Source organism: Doryrhamphus excisus, linkage group LG3 (genome assembly GCF_037039965.1).
Source record: "Doryrhamphus excisus strain RoL-2023G ecotype Guam linkage group LG3, RoL_Dexc_Guam_v1.1, whole genome shotgun sequence".
Taxonomy (NCBI): Eukaryota; Metazoa; Chordata; class Actinopteri; order Syngnathiformes; family Syngnathidae; genus Doryrhamphus; species Doryrhamphus excisus.
The window spans coordinates 3,411,808-3,438,172 of NC_136359.1; the positions used below are offsets into that span (position 1 = coordinate 3,411,808).

The following is a 26,365-nucleotide window of genomic DNA, read 5'->3' on the forward strand; positions in this document are numbered from 1 at the left end:
CTGACGCCAGCCAATCCGAACGTCAAGTGTGAGTGCTTGGTATCCATCTGCCTTGCAAAGTTAGCGAGTGGCGGCTGCTACACCATAAAAACACACAAAAAAAAAAAATGGAGAGGACAGCTGTAAAATATATTTTTAAATGCAATGGCGATAAGGAAAAAGAAATATTGCACAGAGCTTAGACGGGACTAGCATGCTGTTTGCTGAGAGGAATGGGTCTCCATTGTAGTCTCCTTCTACACTTGTGGTTACATTTTGCTGTCATGTCTCTCCCACGGATTGTTGATATTCTGACATACCAAGCAGCACCCACAAAAGGAAAAAACATAATAGTTTTTTCATCCGGGTTGGGAAAAAAGGAATATCCATTGACTTGAATGTAAGACCAGAAGCTAACATCACAAAGACGGTTTTCGGCGTGTTGATGAATTTAGTGTCAACAACAACGATGCGGTCCTACCTTCTTGCACGGCCTGGAAGGGGTTGTTCCCGTCCACAAATTCCACAGAGATGGTGATCTTCTCCGTCTCTAGGATCTCGTTATTAAGGTTGAGGTCCGCCACCGCAAGGCGAAACACTTCGTCGTCCTTACGTGCCGACTCATCAAATATGGCTCCTGTGGAAAAAAAAAAAAAGAAAGGATATTTGATCAACACTTGAAGCCAAAAGGAAGTTAGTTGAGATTCATTCATTCATGAGACTCATTAATTCGACCACGAGGGTCACGGTGGGTGCTGGAGCCTATCCCAGCTGTCTTCGGGCGAGTCAAAAAAACAAGGGTCAAAAAACATTGGCATTAACCGCTGTGGCTGTAGGCAACCTGATATACTCAAAGTGGCAGTAACTGAACTCAAAGTATGAGTACTGTCTTCGGGCGAGAGGCGGGGTACACCCTGGACTGGTGGCCAGCCAGCCAATCACAGGGCACATATAGACAAACAACCATTCACACTCACATTCATACCTATGGACAATTTGGAGTCGCTAATTAACCTAGCATGTTTTTTTTGGAATGTGGGTGGAAACCGGAGTACCCGGAGAAAACCCACGCGTGCACGGGGAGAACATGCAAAAAACGCTAACCACTCGACCGCCGTGCCGCCCGGTTTTGGATCTATATATTCAATTAAACATGGTCAATCTTCAACACACAGTCATCGCTAAAGTAGAAACCACTGGACTACTAATTGTGGACGATGAGGAGCAGTGATGCGATTCTAGGCATACATAGTGTGTGTGTGTGTGTGTGTGTGTGTGTGTGTGTGTGCGACTGACGGCAGGTTACATTAATAACCAGAAAGGTTAGAGTAGCTGATTAAGTTGGCAAAGCTGCAGCTATATTGCTCAAGGAGAAGCGTCCGGTTCTATTACTGCAGAGCAAATTGGTCTGCAATCCCATAGAGGGTTGGGGGATAATTCGTATCTTGGACATGATTAATGGATTTTTCTTTTCTTATAATTATTATTACAACATCTAGAACAGGGGTCTCAAACATGCGGCCCGCGGGCCAATTATGGCCCGCAGGACACTACTTTGAGGCCCCTGTCTTGATATGAAAGTTTAATGTTAGTGCGGCCCGCGCAAGTTTGATATGGATGCTGTATGGTATCATGTACCCAGAAAAAATTATTACGTTTGATTAATGTTCATGTTAAAGGTTAAATAACTGTTAATAGTTATCCTCCCTATCCGTGTGGAAGTGGTAAGTTTTTGGCTATATGAAAATATTGAATCATACATTGCGGAAATTCACTTATCACAGCCGGGTTTGGGGTCATTTTACCGCGATAAACGAGGGACCACAGTAAGTCTCCTCGGTCTCGCAATACTGTAGTGCAGGGGTCTCAAACATGCGGCCTGCGGGCCAAATGTGGCCCACAGGACACGATTTTGAGGCCCCCGCCTTGATATGAAAGTTTAATGTTTGATATGGATGCTGTATGGTATCATGTACCCAGAAAAAATTATTACGTTTGATTAATGTTCATGTTAAAGGTTAAATAACTGTTAATAGTTATCCTCCCTATCCGTGTGGAAGTGGTAAGTTTTTGGCTATTTAAGTTTAAAGGAAATAACTTGAAGGCTACCGTTTAGGTCGCTAGCGGTTAGTTTGCGAGTTAGCATGTGTCTCAAGACCCTGCAGTTGCGCAATATGTTGTAAATAAAAAGAGTATAAATGTGACTATAGTCGTGTTTTGTCATGTCTACAGGGCTCTAATAATGCTTTGTTCATTTTAATCTGAAAAAAATAATTTGTCTACCCACCAACTATATGTGGTTTCTTAAGTTTTTATTATTTGCTGTTTTATTGTTATTATTATATTTATTTATTTTACTGATTTATTGATTTTCTTTATTCTTGATTTGTTTTTTTCATCTTATTTTGTGTAGAAAAATAAAAAGTAAGATATTTGAGAACAGTGGAATTTTTTATCAGAGGTTTTCTTGTAGAAAATTGGAACCAAAGCAAAGTTTTTTAATTTTTTTTGTCTTTAATAAATGCATTTTTGTTTTTTGTTTTTTTTTTGAAAACCTGATGCGGCCCAGTCTCACCCAGACCCAAGCTCCAGTGGCCCCCAAGTAAATTGAGTTTGAGACCCCTGATCTAGAACATAGCCAATCTGCTAGCTAATCAAAGATCAGTCCAAAAAAAACGAACCAAAATGGTGAACATGCATGTGCGCCACACTTTGGACACCCCTGCTATAAGGGATTGTTTTCCTTCTCCTCTCCCACTAACACAAAATGTAATTAACCTTCAGAAGGACACCTCAAGTTTGAAATGTGACTGCAGCTTGAAGGCGGCCGTAAACTTGGAGCCAAGTGCTGCTTCATCACCAAGTCCTCATGAAATATGCATCCTTCAATAACGGGAACGGTCTAACATTTGGCAACTGTAAACACCCTCCGCTCTGATTGACTATTTGTTCTTTTAATAACAATCCAATATGGATGAGCTTGTGGCGACCTTGTTCAAACCGTACCGGACTTCATTCTACTGCTTTGTTCGGGAAAAAGTAGAAGAACTGCAGTCCGTTGTCATTGATTATTTAAAACTCCTTAAATGTCACGTTAACAGAACATTAATTAAAAGTCCAAACTCATGTTCCGTGCCTTTTGTACATGCTCATAAAAGGTCGAGTATCCTGTCATGGCTGTCATGGCTCCAACTGCAAAAAAGAAGGCACCATAGTGTGAAAACACATCCGATTTTCGTGTTATGTTGCACTGATCCGTTGTGGTTTTCCGAGGACTTTCTGAACTAGGTCAAACTATTGTTTGAAAGCACTGCAACATTGGGCCTCAGACATGGAGATGCTTGGAGGAATCCAACATGTACTTGGAACTTTTGAAGCACATCCCTCGGAAAATTTCATTCATTCATTCATTTTGTACCACTTATCCGCGGGGGGTGCTGGAGCCTATCCCGGCTGTCTTTGGGCAAGAGGCGGGGTACACCCTTGACTGGTCGCAAAGCCAGCCAATCACAGGGCACATATAGACAAACAACCATTCACACTCACATTCATACCTATGGACAATTTGGAGTCGCTAATTAACCTAGCATGTTTTTGGAATGTGGGAGGAAACCGGAGAACATGCAAACTCCACACAGAAATGGCCGAGGGTGGAATTGAACCTGGGTCTCCTAGCTGTGAGGTCTGCGCGCTAACCACTCTACCACCGTGCAGCCTGTATTCATTCATTCATTTTCAACCGCTTATCCTCACGAGGGTTGCAAGGGTGCTGGAACCTATCCCAGCTGTCTTCTACACCCTGGACTGGTGGCCAGCCAATCACAGGGCACATATAGACAAACAACCATTCACACTCACATTCATACCTATGGACAATTTGGAGTCACTAATTAACCTAGCATGTTTTTGGAATGTGGGAGGAAACCGGAGAACATGCAAACTCCACACAGAAATGGCCGAGGGTGGAATTTAACCTGGGTCTCCTAGCTGTGAGGTCTGCGCGCTAACCACTCGTCCGCCGTGCAGCCTGTATTCATTCATTCATTTTCGACCGCTTATCCTCACAAGGGTCGCGGAGGGTGCTGGAACCTATCCCAGCTGTCTTCTACACCCTGGACTGGTGGCCAGCCAATCACAGGGCACATATAGACAAACAACCATTCACACTCACATTCATACCTATGGACAATTTGGAGTCGCTAATTAACCTAGCATGTTTTTTTTGGAATGTGGGAGGAAACCGGAGTACCCGGAGAAAACCCACGCATGCACGGGGGAGAACATGCAAACTCCACACAAAGATGGCCGAGGGTGGAATTGAACCCTGGTCTCCTAGCTGTGAGGTCTGTGCGCTCCCTCGGAAAATTTTTCCAACATAATTCGCAATATGACAATCATGCTGAAGATGGTGAAGTTGATGGAGTCCGCCGAGTCCATGCAACCTGTGGGGCATCTTCAAGTGGAAGGAAGGTGGAGGAGGTTTCCGGCAACAATCTGTGCAGCTCGGTTCAATTCCACGGCCAAGAGAATGAAGGCAGTGCTGGATAACAATGATGCCGACACTAAATAGTCCCACCAAGGACACAATTTGGACATTTTGACTTGGAGGTGTTGCCAGAAAATAATGGCTGCGCGTTGGCTCATTTTCAGAGGTTAGCGAATCTATGCCACAAATACCGGCTGTACACCGACTTAAGTGGATCCAAGTTCAATTTCAATAGCACTGACCCTTGCAGTCAGGATGTTGTCACTCACTGTAGAGACACTGTAGCGGTAATTCCATTAAAGGAGACTTATTATGCTTTTTCCACTTTTGAGGTGCAAAATCTGGAAGATCTAGAAAGCTTTTTGTGCTGGTTATCAACTCAACATGAAGTACCAAAAATGAGCATAATGGGTCCCTTTAAATTCATTCTATACCAAAGAAATAGTTATTAATTCATTCATTTTCTACCGCTTTTCCTCACAAGAGTTGCAGGGGGTGCTGGAATCTATCCCAGCTGTCTTCAGGCGAGAGGCAGGGTAAACCCTGGACTGGTCGCAAAGCCAGCCAATCACAGGGCACATATAGACAAACAACCATTCACACTCACATTCATACCTATGGACAATTTGGAGTCGCTAATTAACCTAGCATGTTTTTGGAATGTGGGGGGGAAACCTTGCAATGCACGGGGAGAACATGCAAACTCGACACAGAGATGGCAGAGGCTGGAATTGAACTCGGGTCTCCCAGCTGTAAGGCACTAACTGGACAATTTGGAGTCGCTAATTAACCTAGCATGTTTTTGGAATGTGGGAGGAAACCGGAGTAACCGGAGAAAACCCACGCATGCACGGGGAGAACATGCAAACTCCACATAGAGATTCCGAGGGGGGAATTGAACGTGCAAACCACTCATCCACCATGCAAGTACCGTACCAGTTATCAGTCAAAAGTATCAGTTATTAGTATCAGTCAAAAGTATGCCTGTTTAAGCAAATTGTATCACATTTATTATTTGCCAATATAATACTATATTCATTCATTCATTTTCTACCACTTTTCTACCTCACAAGGGGTCCTGGAGCCTATCCCAGCTGTACACCAGGGACTGGTCGCCAGCCAGCCAATCACAGGGCACATATAGACAAACAACCATTCACACTCACATTCATACCTATGGACAATTTGGAGTCGCTAATTAACCTAGCATGTTTTTGCAATGTGGGAGAAAACCGAAGAGAACCCACGCATGCACGGGGAGAACATGCAAACTCCACACAGAGATGGCCGAGGGTGGAATTGAACTCGGGTCTCCTAGCTGTGAGGCCAGCAAGCAAACCACTCATCTTTTTTTTTTTATTTTATTTTTTTTTTCTTAAACCAGAACACCCAATCCCAACTTTCAGGTTTTTTTTTTTGGGGGGGGGGGGTTGCATGAGAAGCAAAAAGACTTGATGATGCAACTCTCCACCAATGCATTTCACGCCATAAAAACATCCACAGTAGAGATTACATGAATGGAAGAATCACACATGCTAGGAAGCAGGAAGTGAGAGTCCGTGGAGGAGTGTAGCATGCAGAAGGTTACGTATTGTAGAGAAACAGTTCAAATCCAAATGTTTGTGGTGTTATATTTGTCAATAAATTATTTTGATGTAAAAGCCCTTCCTTGTTTTTGTCTTGAGAAAAATGGCTGATATTAAATGAGTTAAAGACCAATGGCGAGCTCCGTGCATCAATATGAGTCATCATTTCACTGAAACAACAATGCCTCAATTTTATGGATGAGCACAAAATACACGACGATAGCGCATCAATCTTTGTAAATCGTGACAATGAATGTAAATAAAAGCTTACATTCACAGCATACAGGGAAGTCAGCATTAAATAAATCAGTCTATTCCCAAAACGCCTCTCGAAAGAACAAGAGCATCTGCAACAAATGGAGGCAGCATCCAAAATTGTTTGTATTGATTTAAATGTCTGCTGATGTTCAAGTGTTTGGTATTAATTTCCTTGTTTTTGTCCATAAATATTTCCATTGTCCTTGAACTACCCTGAAACCAAAATAAAAACAAAGGATGTTTAACTCTCAGCCTGTGGATATTCTCATTCAATTTGATTTATTTACAAATATAGACAATCTGAACAGTCCGGTTGCGTTTAATGAAATGGGAATGTTCATTTCCACCTTCAGTACCTGACTTTCAATTGCCAAAAGAGGCTGTTTTACAGTTTATTTAGCAAAAATAATTGTTAAACACAACTTGATCAAAAATAACTAATGAACGTCATACTCACTCCATGTCCAAGATGGCTGCCTTTGTTTAAAAAGACGTATAAACAAGTTTCTGGTTTAGTTTCACAAGAGGCAAGAGAGAACCATCTGTCCTCCAAAGTGGGGACTCGTTTTTTAATGAATTCCTAAAAAGGAATAACTCAATAAATATGAATCATATTAAGTGGCAGCGAAAGATTTGAACAGGAAAAAAAAAGCTCACTTTCAATGAAAGTCCAATCTCGCTACACTTATGGTAGAACATCGCTCTATTGGTTATTATTGGTCAAATAATATCCATAGGTCATGAGGGTCGCAGGGGGTGCTGGAGCCTATCCCAGGTGTCTTCGGGCGAGACGTGGGGTACATCCTGGACTGGTGGCCAGCCAATCACAGGGCACATATAGACAAACAACCATTCACACTCACATTCATACCTATGGACAATTTGGAGTCGCTAATTAACCTAGCATGTTTTTGGAATGTGGGAGGAAACCGGAGTACCCGGAGAAAACCCACGCATGCACGGGGAGAACATGCAAACTCCACACAGAGATGGCCGAGGCTGGACTCGAACTCAGGTCTCGTAGCTGTGTGGCCTGTGCGCTAAACACTCGGTCACCGTGCAGCCATACGATAAACATTCATTCATTTTCTACCGCTTATCATCACAAAGGTCACTGGGGTGCTGGAGCCTATCCCAGCTGTCTTCGGGCGAGAGGCGGGGCACACCCTGGACTGGTGGCCAGCCAATCACAGGGCACATATAGACAAACAACCATTCACACTCACATTCATACCTATGGATGGACAATTTGAGTCGCCAATTAACCTAGCATGTTTAGCATGTTTTTGGAATGTGGGAGGAAACCGGAGAAAACCCACGGGGCCGAGAGTGGAATTGAACCCTGGCTCTCCTAGCTGTGAGGTCTGCGCGCTAACCACTCGACCGCCGTGCCCGCCCCACTCTGCATCAAATAATGTTAATGTTACATCGAGTCAGCCATAGCATGACCGACACCATCCAGTGAAAAAAAGCTATCCTCCCATTCCGTGTGGAAGTGGTACACTTTTGATGTCTTTGTTTGGTAGCTTGGTAGCTTGCTATGCTAAGAGCAGCTGTGATACAGCTGTGATATTATTAAACAATAATAGGAGTCTTCATGGTAAAAACTGTATTTAGAAAGTCATAAACAGTTTTTTATGATCTAAGAAAATCTTCCAAATATTGAATCTTACTGCACAGAAATAATTAGCCTGGCTAAGTCATCCATCAGCTCTGGTCAAATTTCAACATGGGTCATAGGGTTCATGCAACTGGGGACTATAAAACTGGCCAATAAACATTACAGTCCAAGCAACTGATCAGCAAAATGAAATACACCACTCATTGCCTCCCCTCTGTGACAACTACAGTCAGAAATAACAGAAATACACCATCTTGGAGCGTTTATTCTTCCCCCCGAGGTGCTTTGTAATATTGCTTCCATTTAATTGTCCACATTCACACGTGGCATTGACGCCGAGCCACCCGTCTGGAGGCATTCAAGCTTTCTCCACTTTTGCTCAAGGACGCTCATGGACAGGAGGGAATACATCATCGACTAGAGATTTCTCTGCAATATCCGTCCTTTGAGTTTGCATCCATCCATGATGGTAAAATGTTAAGAAGGCAGACAAGCTGACAGGAACAATGACGGACACACACAGCGAGGTGACTTATCGGCGGTACGGGGGGCGAGGCTGGACCGAACCACAGAGGTAATGTCTCATTGGGATGATGACAGTGTGGCAGCCGTTATGAACAAGAAGACATTATCGTCCCGTGGGGGTCAAACGGTGAAATACTGTGGAACCTTGATTAGTCAATTCATTCCACACGCCGACTCTAAATGAAAGGGACACTGACTGTTACCATTTTGGTCAACTGCTAATGACAGGTGACATAATATCTGGCTGCAATCTTATTCCATAGCCAAAAGGATGCTAACAAGACAAAAAAAATCAATATGTACATTTTCAAAATACAGATGGAGTCATACTGTGTATTAATAACACAACAAGACCAGTGCCATATTGTATGCAAACCAGAAAATGAACGCAAACAAACTGTGGTATCAATTTTCAGCCTTAAACCAAAACATATGCTAACCAAGGTTCCATTGTAAAACGTAAAAACGTATTTTTCCTGCAAAAGGAACTGTATGCTGCTAGACCAATTTTCAGCCTTAAACTAAAACATACGCTAACCAAGACGGACACTAACCAAGGTTCCGTTGTAAAACGAAAAAACCTATTTTTCCTGCAAAAGGGACTGTATATTGCTAGACCAAATTTCAGCCTTAAACCAAAACATACGCTAACCAAGACGGACACTAACCAAGGTTCCGTTGTAAAACGTAAAAACGTAAAATGTATTTTTCCTGCAAAAGGGACTGTATGCTGCTAGACCAATTTTCAGCCTCAAACCAAAACATACGCGAACCAAGACAAACACTAACCAAGGTTCCATTGTACAATGTAAAAACGAAAACATATTTTTCCTGCAAAAGAGACTGTATGCTGCTAGACCAATTTTCAGCCTTAAACCAAAACATACGCTAACCAAGATGGCCATTAACCAAGGTTCCATTGTAAAATGTAAAAACGTATTTTTCCTGCAAAAGGGACTGTATGCTGCTAGACCAATTTTCAGCCTTAAACCAAAACATACGCTAACCAAGACCAACACTAACGAAGGTTCCATTGTAAAACCTAAAATGTATTTTTTCCTGCAAAAGGAACTGTATGCTGTTAGACCAATTTTCAGCCTTAAACTAAAACATACGCTAACCAAGATGGCTATTAACCAAGGTTCCATTGTAAAACGTAAAACTTATTTTTCCTGCAAAAGGGATTGTATGCTGCTAGACCAATTTTCAGCCTTAAACCAAAACATACGCTAACCAAGACGGCCACTAACCAAGGTTCCATTGTAAAACGTAAAAACGTATTTTTCCTGCAAAAGGGACTGTATGCTGCTAGACCAATTTTCAGCCTTAAACCAAAACATACGCTAACCAAGACCAACACTAACGAAGGTTCCATTGTAAAACCTAAAACGGATTTTTTCCTGCAAAAGGAACTGTATGCTGTTAGACCAATTTTCAGCCTTAAACTAAAACATACGCTAACCAAGATGGCTATTAACCAAGGTTCCATTGTAAAACGTAAAAACGTATTTTTCCTGCAAAAGGGACTGTATGCTGCTAGACCAATTTTCAGCCTTAAACCAAAACATACGCTAACCAAGACCAACACTAACGAAGGTTCCATTGTAAAACCTAAAACATATTTTTTCCTGCAAAAGGAACTGTATGCTGTTAGACCAATTTTCAGCCTTAAACTAAAACATACGCTAACCAAGATGGCTATTAACCAAGGTTCCATTGTAAAACGTAAAACTTATTTTTCCTGCAAAAGGGATTGTATGCTGCTAAACCAATTTTCAGCCTTAAACCAAAACATACGCTAACCAAGACGGCCACTAACCAAGGTTCCATTGTAAAACGTAAAAACTTATTTTTCCTGCAAAAGGGACTGTATGCTGCTAGACCAATTTTCAGCCTTAAACCAAAACATACGCAAACCAAAACCAACACTAACGAAGGTTCCATTGTAAAACCTAAAACGTATTTTTTCCTGCAAAAGGAACTGTATGCTGTTAGACCAATTTTCAGCCTTAAACTAAAACATACGCTAACCAAGATGGCTATTAACCAAGGTTCCATTGTAAAACGTAAAACATATTTTTTCCTGCAAAAGGGACTGTATGCTGTTAGACCAATTTTCAGCCTTAAACCAAAACATACGCTAACCAAGATCAACACTAACGAAGGTTCCATTGTAAAACCTAAAACTTATTTTTTCCTGCAAAAGGAACTGTATGCTGTTAGACCAATTTTCAGCCTTAAACTAAAACATACGCTAACCAAGATGGCTATTAACCAAGGTTCCATTGTAAAACGTAAAACTTATTTTTCCTGCAAAAGGGATTGTATGCTGCTAAACCAATTTTCAGCCTTAAACCAAAACATACGCTAACCAAGACGGCCATTAACCAAGGTTCCATTGTAAAACGTAAAAACGTATTTTTCCTGCAAAAGGGACTGTATGCTGATAGACCAATTCTCAGCCTCAAACCAAAACATACGCTAACCAAGATGAACACTAACCAAGGTTCCATTGTAAAACGTAAAACTTATTTTTCCTGCAAAAGGGACTGTATGCTGATAGACCAATTTTCAGCCTTAAACCAAAACATACGCTAACCAAGATGGCTATTAACCAAGGTTCCATTGTAAAACGTAAAACTTATTTTTCCTGCAAAAGGGACTGTATGCTGATAGACCAATTTTCAGCATTAAATCAAAACATACGCTAACCAAGACGGCTATTAACCAAGGTTCCATTGTAAAACGTAAAACTTATTTTTCCTGCAAAAGGGATTGTATGCTGCTAAACCAATTTTCAGCCTTAAACCAAAACATACGCTAACCAAGACCAACACTAGCCAAGGTTCCACTGTAAAACGTATTTTTCCTGCAAAAGGGACTGTATGCTGCCAGACCAATTTTCAGCCTTAAACCAAAACATACACTAACCAAGACGGACACTAACCAAGGTTCCGTTGTAAAACGTAAAAACGTAAAATGTATTTTTCCTGCAAAAGGGACTGTATGCTGCTAGACCAATTTTCAGCCTTAAACCAAAACATACGCTAACCAAGATGGACACTAACCAAGGTTTCCGTTGATTATTAATTGGATAATAGAACAATCATTAAGTCATCGATTAATTGTTGCATCCCTACTTCCCAGGTTATAATATTTTTGGCCAAAATGTGTATTGACAAGTTAAAAAGGAGACAAATCTGGAAGTTTTTTGCCAAGTCTAAAGAAGCAGAAGCTTCATTTTTTCCCTTCCCATTAAAACAATCCAAAAACGAGCACAAAACCTCCTCTTCCATGTGACGTCCACCAGAATAAAATGCGCATTGAAGCACAACTCATACGAGCAGGAATGGCTGCGGTCACGGTGAATGAGAGCTTTGGGCGAGGAGAATGAGAAGAAGAATGACGCTTGGCTAAATAACACTGTGAAAAGGAGGGGGAGGAAGTGAAGTGGCGCTACGTATTGGAACAAAAAAAAAAAATAAAAAGCTGAGGGTGAACGAGGAGGAGAAAAACCTGTTGAAGGTAAATGAGGGCCCGGGAAGAGATTGCTGGACAGAAATGAATAAATGTAAGAGAACTATGAAGCAGGGGAAAAAAAAATGAGAACGAGGATGAGGTGGCCAGGCATTAAAGGCAGAGAGAAAACGAGGTGGAGAGGGAGGAAGAAAATCAGAGAAAAGGTTAAATGGTGGAGGCGGGGTGACATATTGAGGGAATAAGAGAGGAGAAGGTGAGCTGAAGAGGAAATTCACAGCAAGACAAAACAGTTCTTCGGTAAAATTCTGTCTATTAAATGATACCTGGTCCTCACTGTACCGTCTTGGAAGACGGATGCGCGGAGCCAGAGGGAAGATACAGTGTCATTAATGTAATATTACATACAGTACACCAAGGGTGTCTAAACATTATGCACATACAGAAAAACCAAACCGTATTTCATATCATTTATGGCCCACGGTATATACAAAAAATTTGATTTGACAAAATTTTTTAAAACGCTAACATGGAAAGACCAGCAATAATATTCACAGAATGAAATAAATAGAGAAAAAAAGTTAAAATTTTATGAGAATAGCCATTTTTGTACCATAAATTTGAAGTTGTCGTCAGTCAAGTCAAGTCAAATGACAAAAGAGCCTCAAAGGGCCTCAAGCAGGAAAATAAAACAGTAGGAAAAGTAAACAGTAGATGATAGACAACATCCCCTGATCTGAGCCCCCACCCGGGCAAGGAAAAAGGAAAAACCCATTGGAGGAAAAAAAAGAAAAAGAAAAAAAATACAAAAGAAAAATCTAAAGTTGTCATAAAAAAATATTTAGCAAAAAAATGAGAGAATAAAGTCAAAATATTCTAGGAATAAAGCCATAAAGGAATTTTAAAAAAATCTTAAATAGTTCCCAAAATATATTCCAAATCATGACAAGACTAAGTCTACAGTTGCTATTTTACGACAATAATATCGGAATATGAGGAAAAACATGTGATTTCAGTACCATGCACTTGAAAGCTTTTAAGGTTGGAGAAATAGTTAATATGGGAATAAAGTCATGAAGGAATTTTTTTTTTTAAATCTGAAATAGCTGGAGAAAAAAAATGAAAAATTAAATGACTTTCAAAAAATGTATTCCAAATCATGACAAAACTAAGTCTAGAGTTGCTATTTTACGACAATGAACTCGGAATATGAGAATAAATATGGGAATAAAGTCATAAAGGAATACAAAAAATGAGAAAATAAGAAAAATCTGAAATAGCTGGGGAAAAAATGTATGAAAAATTAAATTACAAAAATGTATTCCAAATCCTGACAAAAATTAGTCTATTTTATGACAATAATATCGGAATATGAGGAAAAACATGTTCCTCAGTACCATGCACTTGAAAGGTTTTAAGATTAGAGAAATACGTAGTTAATATGGGGAATAAAGTCATAGGAATAAGAAAAATGAAAAAAAAATGAAAAATTAAATGACTTTCCAAAAATGTATTCCAAATTATGACAAAACTAAGTCTACAGTTACTATATTTTACGACAATAAACTATAAAATGTGATTTTAGTACCATGGACTTGACATACTTAATGTTTTAGTTTGGAGAAATAGTTAATATGGGAATAAAGTCAAAATATCTTGGGGATTAAGTCATAACGGAAAAAAAAAAATCCAGCGATTATTTACTGCAAACTGAAACCTGAAATATATATATATTTTTTCATTCATTCATTCATTCATTTTCTGTGTCACTAGCCTGGACACCCCTGATCTGGAAAGTATGCCCCAATCAAAGCCTATCAGCAAAGCCCATCAGCATTAGCGGGCAAAAGTGACCTAACTCAAAACGGCAGAAAAGACATTCCGGTGATAGCGACGACCTTGGCGGAGCTTTGTGTGACAGCGTGACAAAGGACCAGCGAGTGCAAGTGAACTATGACTGCATATTTCTCGTGGCCGCTAGCCTCCTTAACGACGGGGGCAAATTAATGTAGGAAGCCATAATGAAAGAAGCTGAGGGAGGAGAGATTTTTCACATGCACCAGCCGGGTTACCTTGGGGATCTTTTTATTAATACACTGGGGGATGTACAGGCTTAATGCTGTCATTTGGCCACATATCCATGCTTCTATATTACTTTAGAAAATGGTAGCTGCATGGCAAAAAATGTGTTCCGTCGGGAAAAGGTAGAAAGAGCAAGCATACTAAGCACTCTTTTTGCTATTGTTACTTCTGGTCTCACAATGTTTGCCCTTAACTTTTGTATTTTCCCAGCCACTGTAAACTGATCACTACTTCCTGTACTTGGTGACATAGTACGCAAAATGTCATATGTAATAATGTTCTAATTAAGGATCGACCGATAAATCGACCAGCCGATATATCGGGCCGATATTTACGTTCTTTACTTGAATCGGTATCGGCCCGATAAATCGGCCAGCCGATATTTGCGTTCTTTACTTGAATCGGTATCGGCTTGATAAATCGTCCGGCCGATATATATCGTGCCGATATTTGCGTTCTTTACTTGAATCAGTATCGGCCCGATAAATGGGCCGGCCGATGTATCGTGCCGATATTTGCGTTTTTTTACTTGAATCAGTATTGGCCCGATAAATCAGCCGGCCGATATATCGTGCCGATATTTGCATTTTTTACTTGAATCGGTATCGGCCCGATAAATTGGCCAGCCGATATATCGTGCCGATATTTGCATTTTTTACTTGAATCGGTATCGGCCCGATAAATTGGCCAGCCGATATATCGTGCCGATATTTGCGTTCTTTACTTGAAACGGTATCGGCCCGATAAATCGTCCGGCCGATATATCGTGCGCATATTTTTGCATTCTTTACTTGAAACGGTATCGGCCCGATAAATCGTCCGGCCGATATATATCGTGCCGATATTTGCGTTCTTTACTTGAATCAGTATCGGCCCGATAAATCGGCCAGCCGATATATCATGCCGATATTTGCGTTCTTTATTTGAATCGGTACCGGCCCGATAAATTGGCCGGACGATATTTGCGTTCTTTACTTGAATCGGTATCGGCCCCATAAATCGGTCGACCGATATATATCGCGCCGATATTTGCGTTCTTTACTTGAATCGGTACCGGCCCGATAAATCAGCCGGCCGATATATCGTGCCGATATTTGCGTTCTTTACTTGAATCGGTATCGGCCCGATAAATCGGCCCGGCCGATATATCATGCCGATATTTGTGTTCTTTACTTGAATCGTATTGGCCCGATAAATCGTCCGGCCGATGTATATCGTGCCGATATTTGTGTTCTTTACTTGAATCGTATTGGCCCGATAAATCGTCCGGCCGATATATCATGCCGATATTTGCGTTCTTTATTCAAATCGGTACCGGCCCGATAAATCGGCCGGCCGATATATTGTGCCGATATTTGCGTTCTTTACTTGAATCAGTATCGGCCCGATAAATCGTCCGGCCGATATATATCGTGCCGATACTTGCGTTCTTTACTTGAATCAGTATCGGCCCGATAAATCGGCCAGCCGATATATCATGCCGATATTTGCGTTCTTTATTCGAATCGGTACCGGCCCGATAAATGGGCCGGCCAATATATATCGTGCCGATATTTCCGTTCTTTACTTGAATCGGTATCGGCCCGATAAATCGGCCGGCCGATACGCGCGTTTTTTCAACTTGAAACCTGGAATATTTGTTATGATTGTAATTTTTTCATATAAATGGAAGGAGCAAAAGCAATATGGGCCACAAATATCAGCCCAAGCAAAATCGTCCATCGGCTAAAAAAAAAAAAATCGGTATCGGCATCAGCCGAAAAAAAAAAACCATATTGGTCGATCCCTAGTTCTAATACCGATATATGCAGGGCTGGGAATCTGAGGGAGCGTCACGATACGGTCTGATCTGCATTGCACCTCAACACACAGAAAAAAAACTACCAAAAATCAGTTCATATTTTGCATCAAAGTGTCATCAAAGTGGCCCTGACTCCCGTATTGTATGCAATATATGGCGTCTACGTATTACGTTGCACAAATGTATAGGTAAAAGTGCATAAAGTGCACAATAGCACTTGTTGAGACAGGAAATAGGCATACATAAACAAAGCTCATTAGCACTGGCAAGTCGGCATGTTCCCAGTAAGACTTGATTTTAAATGGCTGAAAAATTGTATAATATTCCAGTGCCTGGAGGACACGGGTGTTCACAAAGAATAAATAATTGTGGCGCTCTTAACTTATGTTGCTGAAGTTGCTCTTGATTTATGTTAAGCATATCCCTTGCCTCCCCTCCCACCTGCTTGCGCTCCCCATCAATAATGGACATACGCAATATAGACTGCATGTGATGAGGTGTTGCAAGGCTTGTGAGCGGACATAAGACATTTAAGAGCACCGGCATGGATTTTTTGATTAGCTCTCCATGAGTGAAAGAATTGTATTGCTATTTCACTGTAACTCGGGCAAAACACACGGGAATCCAACGTTAAAAATCTGCAGCAGCATGTAAGGCGTTATAAGCACCTTATTCCTTTAAGCCATTTTTCCTGATTAATACCGAGGATTTTCGCCTGAAGCATCCATCAGCGTCCCCACGCTTTGTCACAAGTCCTCAATTTGACAATACAATGGGATGTATATACAATGTTGAATATACATTTGGAATAATTTGCATACGGTCCCTTTAACTTGGTGTAAAACGATAACTATTCATTTCTACAGCTTATCCTTTTTAGGGTCCCGGGTGAGCTCAGCTGTTGGGAACTGGGATTTCACAGGGGTGGAATCGGACAATAAAAACTGAGAGATTACACATTTAACAGTAAATGTGTAATCTCTCGAAACAGGAACCTGAAATACCAGGTTACCGTAACTAACAAACCATTTCACGATGTCCACTGACGAACGAGTTATTTTTTGTGAACAGAATGAACGAGGTCACCGCCCCTAAAATACCCGTTCAGCTGCAAATGCTTTTTTTGATTGGACTATCTGCGTGCTTGCCTGTCTTATCCTATCGTCACGCCTCGCTCTGTGGGTGGGTGGGGTTAGCTTACTGAAAGACCGATACCGAGAGATTGACCGGCACTCATCTGTCGTTGATTCATTGAGTCGGAACGAACGTGAACATGAGTGAACAGACCGATTCGACATGGCTGACCGGGTCTATGCACAGGGGGAGATCACAGGCTAACGACCAATTGAACGAAATGAAGAACACTAAGAACACTAAGAACACGAACAACACGAACAACACGAACAACACGAACAACACGAAGAACACGAAGAACACGAAGAACACGAAGAACACGAAGAACACGAAGAACACGAAGAACACGAAGAACACGAAGAACACGAAGAACACGAAGAACACGAACAACACGAAGAACACGAAGAACACGAAGAACACGAACAACACGAACAACACGAACAACACGAACAACACGAACAACACGAAGAACACGAAGAACACGAAGAACACGAAGAACACGAAGAACACGAAGAACACGAACAACACGAAGAACAGGAACAACACGAAGAACACGAAGAACAGGAAGAACACGAAGAACACGAAGAACACGAAGAACACGAAGAACACGAAGAACACGAAGAACACGAAGAACACGAAGAACACGAAGAACACGAAGAACACGAAGAACACGAAGAACACGAAGAACACGAACAACCCGAACAACACGAACAACCCGAACAACCCGAACAACCCGAACAACCCGAACAACCCGAACAACACTAAGAACACGAACAACACTAAGAACACGAACAACACTAAGAACACGAACAACACTAAGAACACGAACAACACGAACAACACAAACAACACTAAGAACACGAACAACACAAAGAACACGAACAACACAAAGAACACAAACAACACGAACAACACCAACAACAACACCAAGAAAAGGAACAACACTAAGTACACGAACAACACTAAGAACACAAACAACACTAAGAACACGAACAACACGAACAACACGAACAACACTAAGAACACGAACAACACGAACAACACGAACAACACGAACAACACTAAGAACACGAACAACACTAAGAACACAAACAACACTAAGAACACAAACAACACGAACAACACTAAGAACACGAACAACACTAAGAACACGAACAACACTAAGAACACAAACAACACTAAGAACACAAACAACACTAAGAACACAAACAACACGAACAACACTAAGAACACGAACAACACAAAGAACATGAAGAACACCAACAACACCAACAACAACACCAAGAACACAAACAACACTAAGTACATGAACAACACTAAGAACACGAACAACACTAAGAACACGAACAACACAGACAACACCAAGAACAACACCAACAAATCTTTTTACTGAATGAACCGGAATCATCCGGTTCACTGAAATGAACGGTTTTGCCGGGCATTCACACACAACACACTGATGGCCTTCAAAATAAAAGCCCTGTTAGCCACATCCAGTCTACTACTGCGTAAATAAAATAAGGGTGTCATAAATGTTTGTAATTTTCAACATATTCATTCGTCTTTTTCCAGTTTCCAGAGGCACAAATAGATGATGATGATGCAACTCCACAATAGAAGAGAGCACATTTGGTGCAGTTTTAAGTAAAAAAAAACGCCACAAGTTTCACACCGTTTAGTTACAAATTGTAATTTGTTCAAACAAAAATGGTTATTTTGTGCATGTGACTAACATTTGAAGAATGTTTTCTTCTAAAAAAAAATGTGTTGCTTTGCCAAAGTTGCCACTGTATTTAGGTCTTGTGAGCCATCCGTGGAGATTTCCCCGTTCAAATCCCCCTTCCGTTGTACTTCTAACAACCGACTATCATCATCCTGCCATCATACTCTGACATACTTACCCTCTCACCCTGCATCTCTGCGGCCCTCCAACCGTGACACCCTTCTATTCACAACTCACCCCCCTTGTCCTCTCACCCTATGGCTTTTTATCCCCCCCCCCCTCGCCCTGCATCAGCAGCACCCTGCTCTTGTCTTCTGTGCCCTGTACAATCACTACAGATTGAGGAGGCGTCCTTACAGAAGCAGATCAGTTGCTAAATTGTCATCCTCCCTTCCTGACCTTCTGCGGTTTTTAACATTGTTAGAGGATGAGTGGTTACAGCTCACAGCTAGGAGACCCGAGTTCAATTCCACCCTCGGACATCTCTGTGTGGAGTTTGCACGTTCTCCCCGTGCGTGCGTGGGTTTTCTTCGGGTACTCCGGTTTCTTCCCACATTCCATAATTGGCAACTCCAAATTGTCCATAGGTATGAATGTGAGTGTGAATGGTAAGCGGTAAAACATTTTTTTAGAGCCCTGTAGACACAAAATAGCACCCCTATAGTCATCTGTATACTCCTATAATTATTTCTTTACACCAAATTTCACAATTCCTACGTATGTACAGGCTGCAGGAATAAAAAAGAAGGCCGCTACTTTAAAGCATAACATGCTAACAAGCTAACTAGTTAGCCTCCAATGTTCATTCATTCATTCATTTTCTACCGCTTTTTCCTCACGAGGGTCGCAGGGGGTGCTGGAGCCTATCCCAGCTGTCTTCGGGCGAGAGGCGGGGTACACCCTGGACTGGTCACCAGCCAATCACAGGGCACATATAGACAAACAACCATTCACACTCACATTCATACCTATGGACAATTTGGAGTCACCAATTAACCTAGCATGTTTTTGGAATGTTGGAGGAAACCGGAGTACCCGGAGAAAACCCACGCATACACGGGGAGAACATGCAAACTCCACACAGAGATGGCCGAGGGTGGGAATTGAACCCTGGTCTCCTAGCTGTGAGGTCTGCGCGCTAACCACTAGACCAGCCTCCAATGTATTTATTTTAAATTTAAGACAAGGTTTTAAAATGGAATGGGGAAGTAAGAAGCCAAAAATGTACCACTTCCGCACGGCATGGGAGGACCGACTTCCATGCAATATGAAGGTAATATAATGCAAGGTAATATCTCATTACTGGAACATTACCAGAACACTACATAGGACTTGGCTTTCAATATTTTTTGTCTAATAGTAGTCTGTAGTCAAAACCCGAAAAAAGGATAATTTATCAATTTATTTTTAAAAATTAGCATGGCGAGGTACGACTATAATAAAAAAGGAACCCAATTTGAAACGCATACGTCCACACAGGCACGGCGACATCTCTCATAATGAGCTTGTCTGTACTTGATGGACAGAAGAGTTATTAGATTTGAAATATACACAATTGGATCAATATAATAATATATTCACCTGTGCATGATTGCTAATATGCTGAATGTCTTATTTGGTTTTCATCCTCAAATTAACTTTGTCTAACTAATTTAGGCTGTTTTTTTTCCTCCTCATCTTCAATTCACCCACACAGACGCCGCTCATTCATCCTCATTTTCTTTCTCGTGGGTATAAGACATTTAACATTTTCAGTTCGCTCCCCACTGCCACTCATTACTAATGTACGTTAAATATCAATAGGCAGTCTTGGTGGGTAGTGGGTCACGCAGTCGGGCACTTGGGGACGCTCACCTAAAAACGCTGAAGTCCATGGAAACGCCAGTGATATTAAATAAAATATTTTCATTCATTCATTTTCTACCGATTTTTCCTCACAGGGGTCGTGGGGGATGCTGGATGCTGCAGTCTTAAATTAAAATAAATACATTGGAGGCTAACTAGTTAGCTTGTTAGCATGTTATGCTTTAAAGTAGCATCCTTCTCTTTTATTCCTGCAGCCTGTACTTAGGAATTGTGAAATTTGTTGTAAAGAAATAATAATAGGAGTGTACCGGTGAATATAGGGGTGCTATTTTGTGTCTACAGGGCTCTAACAATGTTTATTAATTTTCTACCGCTTACTATTCACACTCACATTCATACCTATGGACAATTTGGAGTCGCTAATTAACCTAGCATGTTTTTGGAATGTGGGAGGAAACCTTGCAATGCACGGGGAGAACATGCAAACTCCACACAAAGATGGCCGAGGGTGGAATTGAACCCTGGTATAATGCCAGTGATATTAAAAAAATATATTGTATTAAATAAAACTAAATGAAATATAAAATAATCAGGTGATCGATCACATGATCGATGAATTATGCAAACGTGATGGTTTAGAATTTAAAAAAAAAAAGCGGGAACACGCCCTAAGATCACAGCAGTAATTGTCTTTCATTGGACTGTTGATTTAAAGCAGGGGTCTCAAACACGCGGCCCGCGGGCCAAATGTGGCCCGCAGGACACTAGTTTGAGGGCCCCACCTTGATATGAAAGTTTAATGTTAGTGCGGCCCGCGCAAGTTTGATATGGATGCTGTATGGTATCATGTACCCGGAAAAAATTATTACGTTTGATTAATGTTCATGTTAAAGGTTAAATAACTTAATAGTTATCCTCACGATCCGTGTGGAAGTGGTAAGTTTTTGGCTATTTAAGTTGAAAGGAAATAACTTGAAGGCTACCGTTTAGGTCGCTAGCTCTCTAGTTTGCGAGTTAGCATGTGTAGCATTGAGTTTGAGACCCCTGATTTAAGTGCACTGGCGACAGAAGGAATCTAACCACACTCAGGACTATTTATGAAAATGTAGTTCTAAACATATCCTGTGTGTGGCATCATGTTCACCCACTTTTCCACTTAACAGTCAGGGCAGTGGCAGTGGTGCAGAGGTTGCAACCATTAACTTGCAAGAAGGTTTTCTATGTAGAGTCTTCACGTCCGTGTTCTTTTGTGTGTGTGGGTCTTGTGCTCCGACCTCCACCTACGGAGTGAAATATCGTGCAACTGAAAAAATGTGCAACTCTGTATGAGATCCAGGCAGAATGTGATACTTTGAAAATCATATACGTGTTATATTTCTGTGAATATCGCCGTTCATTGAACCTATTTTTTTTATCCTCAGGGGCATTGAATCAATTGCAACCGGACTGCTCACACATTCTATTCCACCCTGGACTGGTCGCCAGGCAGCCAATCACAGGGCACATATAGACAAACAACCATTCACACTCACATTCATACCTATGGACAATTTGGAGTCGCTAATTAACCTAGCATGTTTTTGGAATGTGGGAGGAAACCGGAGTACCCGGAGAAAACCCACGCAAACTCCACACAGAGATGGCCGAGTGTGGAATTGAACCCTGGTCTCTTAGCTGTGAGGTCTGCGTGCTAACCACTCGACCGCCGTGCCACCATACTTTCAAATCATTCATTCATTTTCTACCGCTTTTTCCTCACGAGGGTCGCAAGGGGTGCTGGAGCCTATCCCAGCTGTCTTCGGGCGAGAGGCGGGGTACACCCTGGACTGGTGGCCAGCCAATCACAGGGCACATATAGACAAACAACCATTCACACTCACATTCATACCTATGGACAATTTGGAGTCGCTAATTAACCTAGCATGTTTTTGGAATGTGGGAGGAAACCGGAGTACCCGGAGAAAACCCACGCAAACTCCACACAGGGATGGCCGAGTGTGGAATTGAACCCTGGTCTCTTAGCTGTGAGGTCTGCGCGCTAACCACTCGACCGCCCCCGTGACCCGGACCCGGATAAGCGGAGGAAAACGAATGGATGGATATTGCAATCTGCTAATTTAATTCCTCCAACAGTACACTCTTCTGTACTCTGTGTGTATGCCAGCAGCCCCGCCTCTACCCACTGAGACAAAGAGACCGTATGAGTCCGTTCAGGCTGTTTTATGGAACAAATACGTCAAGGTACTGAAACCAATGCCCAGATTGAAATCTCTTCCTAGCTGTTCAGAGGGGAGAGACGGGGAAACGGACACACATGGCAATATGTTGGGACGGGCAAAATTTATGTGATTAATAAATATAGTCATTATCATAACAGGCCTAGTGGGCACCCCTCTTGTGACACCCCAAGTAAATACTTAAGGACTCAAACATTTCATGCCTATGACTTCAGACTTGACCGCTCTTATCTTGTCTTAAGACCATCTCTGGTATTTCACTGATTTTGAAAATGTGATTTTTTTTTTTTTTTTGGTCTTTGATTGCCCCCCCCCCCCCCCAAAAAAAAAGAGTGGGGTTTTCTTAGATTCAGATCAATACTATTCTATTAAAGCTGTTCAACACAGCAAATCAGGTTTCAGTCCTAAGGTCAGCTCAAATAAAACCAATGAATCTTTTGAATGACATTTAAAATGACTGTAGGAAAACAAATGCCATAATATTGGACCATAATACAAAAAATGGATCCGGTTCCCCCCCCCCCCCATGTTGAGCTCTCAAGTGCCACAAGAAAAATACCCAGAATTTGAACACAATCCAATAAGATGTGTAACTCTTGTTAGGACAACAATAAATCCAAAATACGTGGGTAATGAGGTATGAAAACACATATATATATATATATATATATGTTAAAAACAGAAAAAAATACAAATAAAATAAAAGTCATAAATATTAATTGTATTAAATATTAATAAATATATATAATAAAATAGTCTTCAATGCTTCTGCTATACCCTCCACTTTTTCAGTGCTTTGGTTCTTTGAAAAAGCTCTGATAAAACATTAAATTATTAGAAATTATGACAAAATTAATTTTTATTTATTATTAAATTAATAATGTTTAATGTTAATGTTTATTTTTTAACACAAAATAAGATGGAAAAATAAAGCAAATCCAAAAAACAAATGAAACAAATTTTTATTTATTATTAAATTATTAAATAAATGTTTAATGTTTTTATTTTTCAACACAAATTAAAATGGAAAAATAAGCAAATCCAAAAAACAAATGAAACAACAAATTTTTATTTATTATTAAATTATTAAATAAATGTTCAATGTTAATTTTTATTTTTCAACACAAAATAAGATGGAAAAATAAAAAAGCAAATCAAAAAAAACAAATGAAACAAATGAATTTTTATTTATTATTAAATTATTAAATAAATGTTTAATGTTACTTTTTATTTTTCAACACAAAAGATGGAAAAATAAATAAGCAAAGCAAAAAACAAATGAAACAAATGAATTTTTATTTATAATTAAATTATTAAATACATGTTTAATGTTAATTTTTATTTTTCAACACAAAATAAGATGGAAAAATAAATAAGCAAATCAAAAAAAAATGAAACAAATGATTTTTTTTTAAATTATTAAATAAATGTTTAATGTTAATTTTTATTTTTCGACACAAAATACGATGGAAAAATAAATAAGCAAATCAAAAAACAAATGAATTTTTATTTATGATTAAATTATTAAATAAATGTTTAATGTTAATTTTTATTTTTCAACACAAAATAAGATGGAAAAATAAATAAGCAAATCAAAAAAACAAATGAAACAAATGAAACAAATTAAACTTCTATATCAAGGCGGGGGCCTCAAACTAGCGTCCCACCGGCCTGCTGCCGTGAGTTTGAGACCCTTGTTCTACATATTTCCGTAAAAGCAGTCTGATAAATACTGTATAGTCTCGAATAGGAAGAATCCACCAGAAGGGGGTGGGGGGGGCTCTGAAAGCTTTTCCAATGAATAGTGCCAAATGCTACTTAATTTCATGCCTCTGAATGTAGCCGCCCGTTGAGGCTGATCATCCGCTGCAACTGCCATTTATTTTTTTTCGAGTCAGTTTTTATCTCACGTGCTGCAATGTACAGTTTCAAGAAGAGGTGCTTATATCCGCCATGGCCACCGAGCTCTGCCATACAGTGTCAGCCAGAGGAGTTCATTTGAAAGTGAGCATGTCAGCAGAACCTCTCCATGCACACACACACACACACACACACAGCTCCAAGTGGCTTTTGTTTTATTCATGGCTGCAGCGAGGTGGGTGGCCCCCATGAATTCAACACCCAAAGAGGAGGCATCCGAGAGCTGGAGGTGGTAGGTTTCTCGGTTTTATGTTCAGGTAAGCTCTCTCCATACAGAACGTGGAAAATTCCATAGACTTTCTCCAGACACAGTAAATAGATGTGTATCATTGATTCATTGATTAAGCAATTAATCCACCATTTATTTAAAATTTATTTCTAATTTATTTATTTAAATTATCATTTTAATATTATATTAATATTATTAAAAATTATTTACATTTATTTAAAAAATTTAAATTAATAAAAAAAAATTCTGATAAAAGGTTGTTTCATTTTATAAAAAGCGCACAAGCCTCACAGCCAGAATGTGGAAAATTCCATAGACTTTCTCCACACACAGTAAATAGATGTGTATCATTGATTCATTGATTAAGCAATTAATCCACCATTTATTTAAAAATTATTTTAAATTTATTTATTTAAATTATTATTTTAATATTGTATTAATATTATTAAAAATTATTTACATTTATTTAAAAAAATTTAAATAAAAAAAATTCTGATAAAGGTCGTTTCATTTTATAAAAAGCGCACAAGCCTCGCAGCCAGAATGTGGAAAATTCCATAGATTATTTAAATTTATTTAAAAAAAATTTAAATTAATAAAAAAATTTCTGATAAAAGGTTGTTTTATTTTATAAAAAGCGCACAAGCCTCACAGCCAGAATGTGGAAAATTCCATAGACTTTCTCCAGACACAGTAAATAGATGTGTATCATTGATTCATTGATTAAGCAATTAATCCACCATTTATTTAAAAATTATTTTTAATTTATTTATTTAAATTATTATTTTAATATATTAATGTCATTTAAATTTTAGTTAATTTATTATTGAAATTTATTTCAATTTATTTAAAAATGTAAATTAATTGAAAAAATTTAAATATTCAGATTTCAGCCTCTTGAATGTGCATATTTTGATTTTTTAAAAAATGTATTATTTTTGTGTTTTAGGCAAAACAAGACAGTTGACTTTGATAAACAGTGATAACCGCCTCACAGCTAGGAGATCAGAGTTCAATTCCACCCTTGGCCATCTCTGTGTGGAGTTTCCATGTTCTCCCCCATGCATGCGTGCCTTGCCCCGTTTTACAGAGCGGGATCTATAACGCAAAAGTTTCTTAATCGTTAAATTAGTACTCATTACACGCAAGCCTCATTCGGACTCGTTCATTGACCTGTCAGGGTGTCAGAACGTGTGATACTAGAACATTTGCAGTCCTAACTGCAAGACAAAGGGTGAGGGCTGGAAGCGAGTCCGGATGTCATCTTTACGTTGTCTACGCTTTGAGAGGCGCTAGCAGAGATAAATATTAAAATTATTTATTGGGCAAATTAAAAACCCAGAAGTCATTTCAGTTCTAAACATAATGAAGGTGGTTTTAACTCACATTTTTCATCTGTTACTTCATATTCATTTTAGCTGTTTGAAGATTAACTTGCTGATATAGTTAATCTTCAAAACAGCTAAAATAATGCATAAGACTAAAAATAACCAATTAGCTA

At 39.8% G+C, this 26,365-nt stretch overlaps 1 protein-coding gene across 5 annotated transcripts in view; it reads right to left on the bottom strand.

The window, feature by feature from the left end:
* The window catches only part of grid2 (glutamate receptor, ionotropic, delta 2), a 487,185-nt gene that overhangs the window by 384,338 nt on the left and 76,482 nt on the right, over positions 1-26,365 (bottom strand). For all 5 annotated transcript variants that reach the window (XR_009129664.2, XM_058071482.2, XM_058071485.2 and 2 more), the window contains exon 2: positions 461-616. Coding sequence is in view for 3 of the 5 variants with exons in the window: in XM_058071482.2 (XP_057927465.2) it covers positions 461-616 (156 nt within the window). In the remaining 2 variants the exon portion in view is untranslated. The remainder of the gene's footprint in view (positions 1-460; positions 617-26,365) is intronic.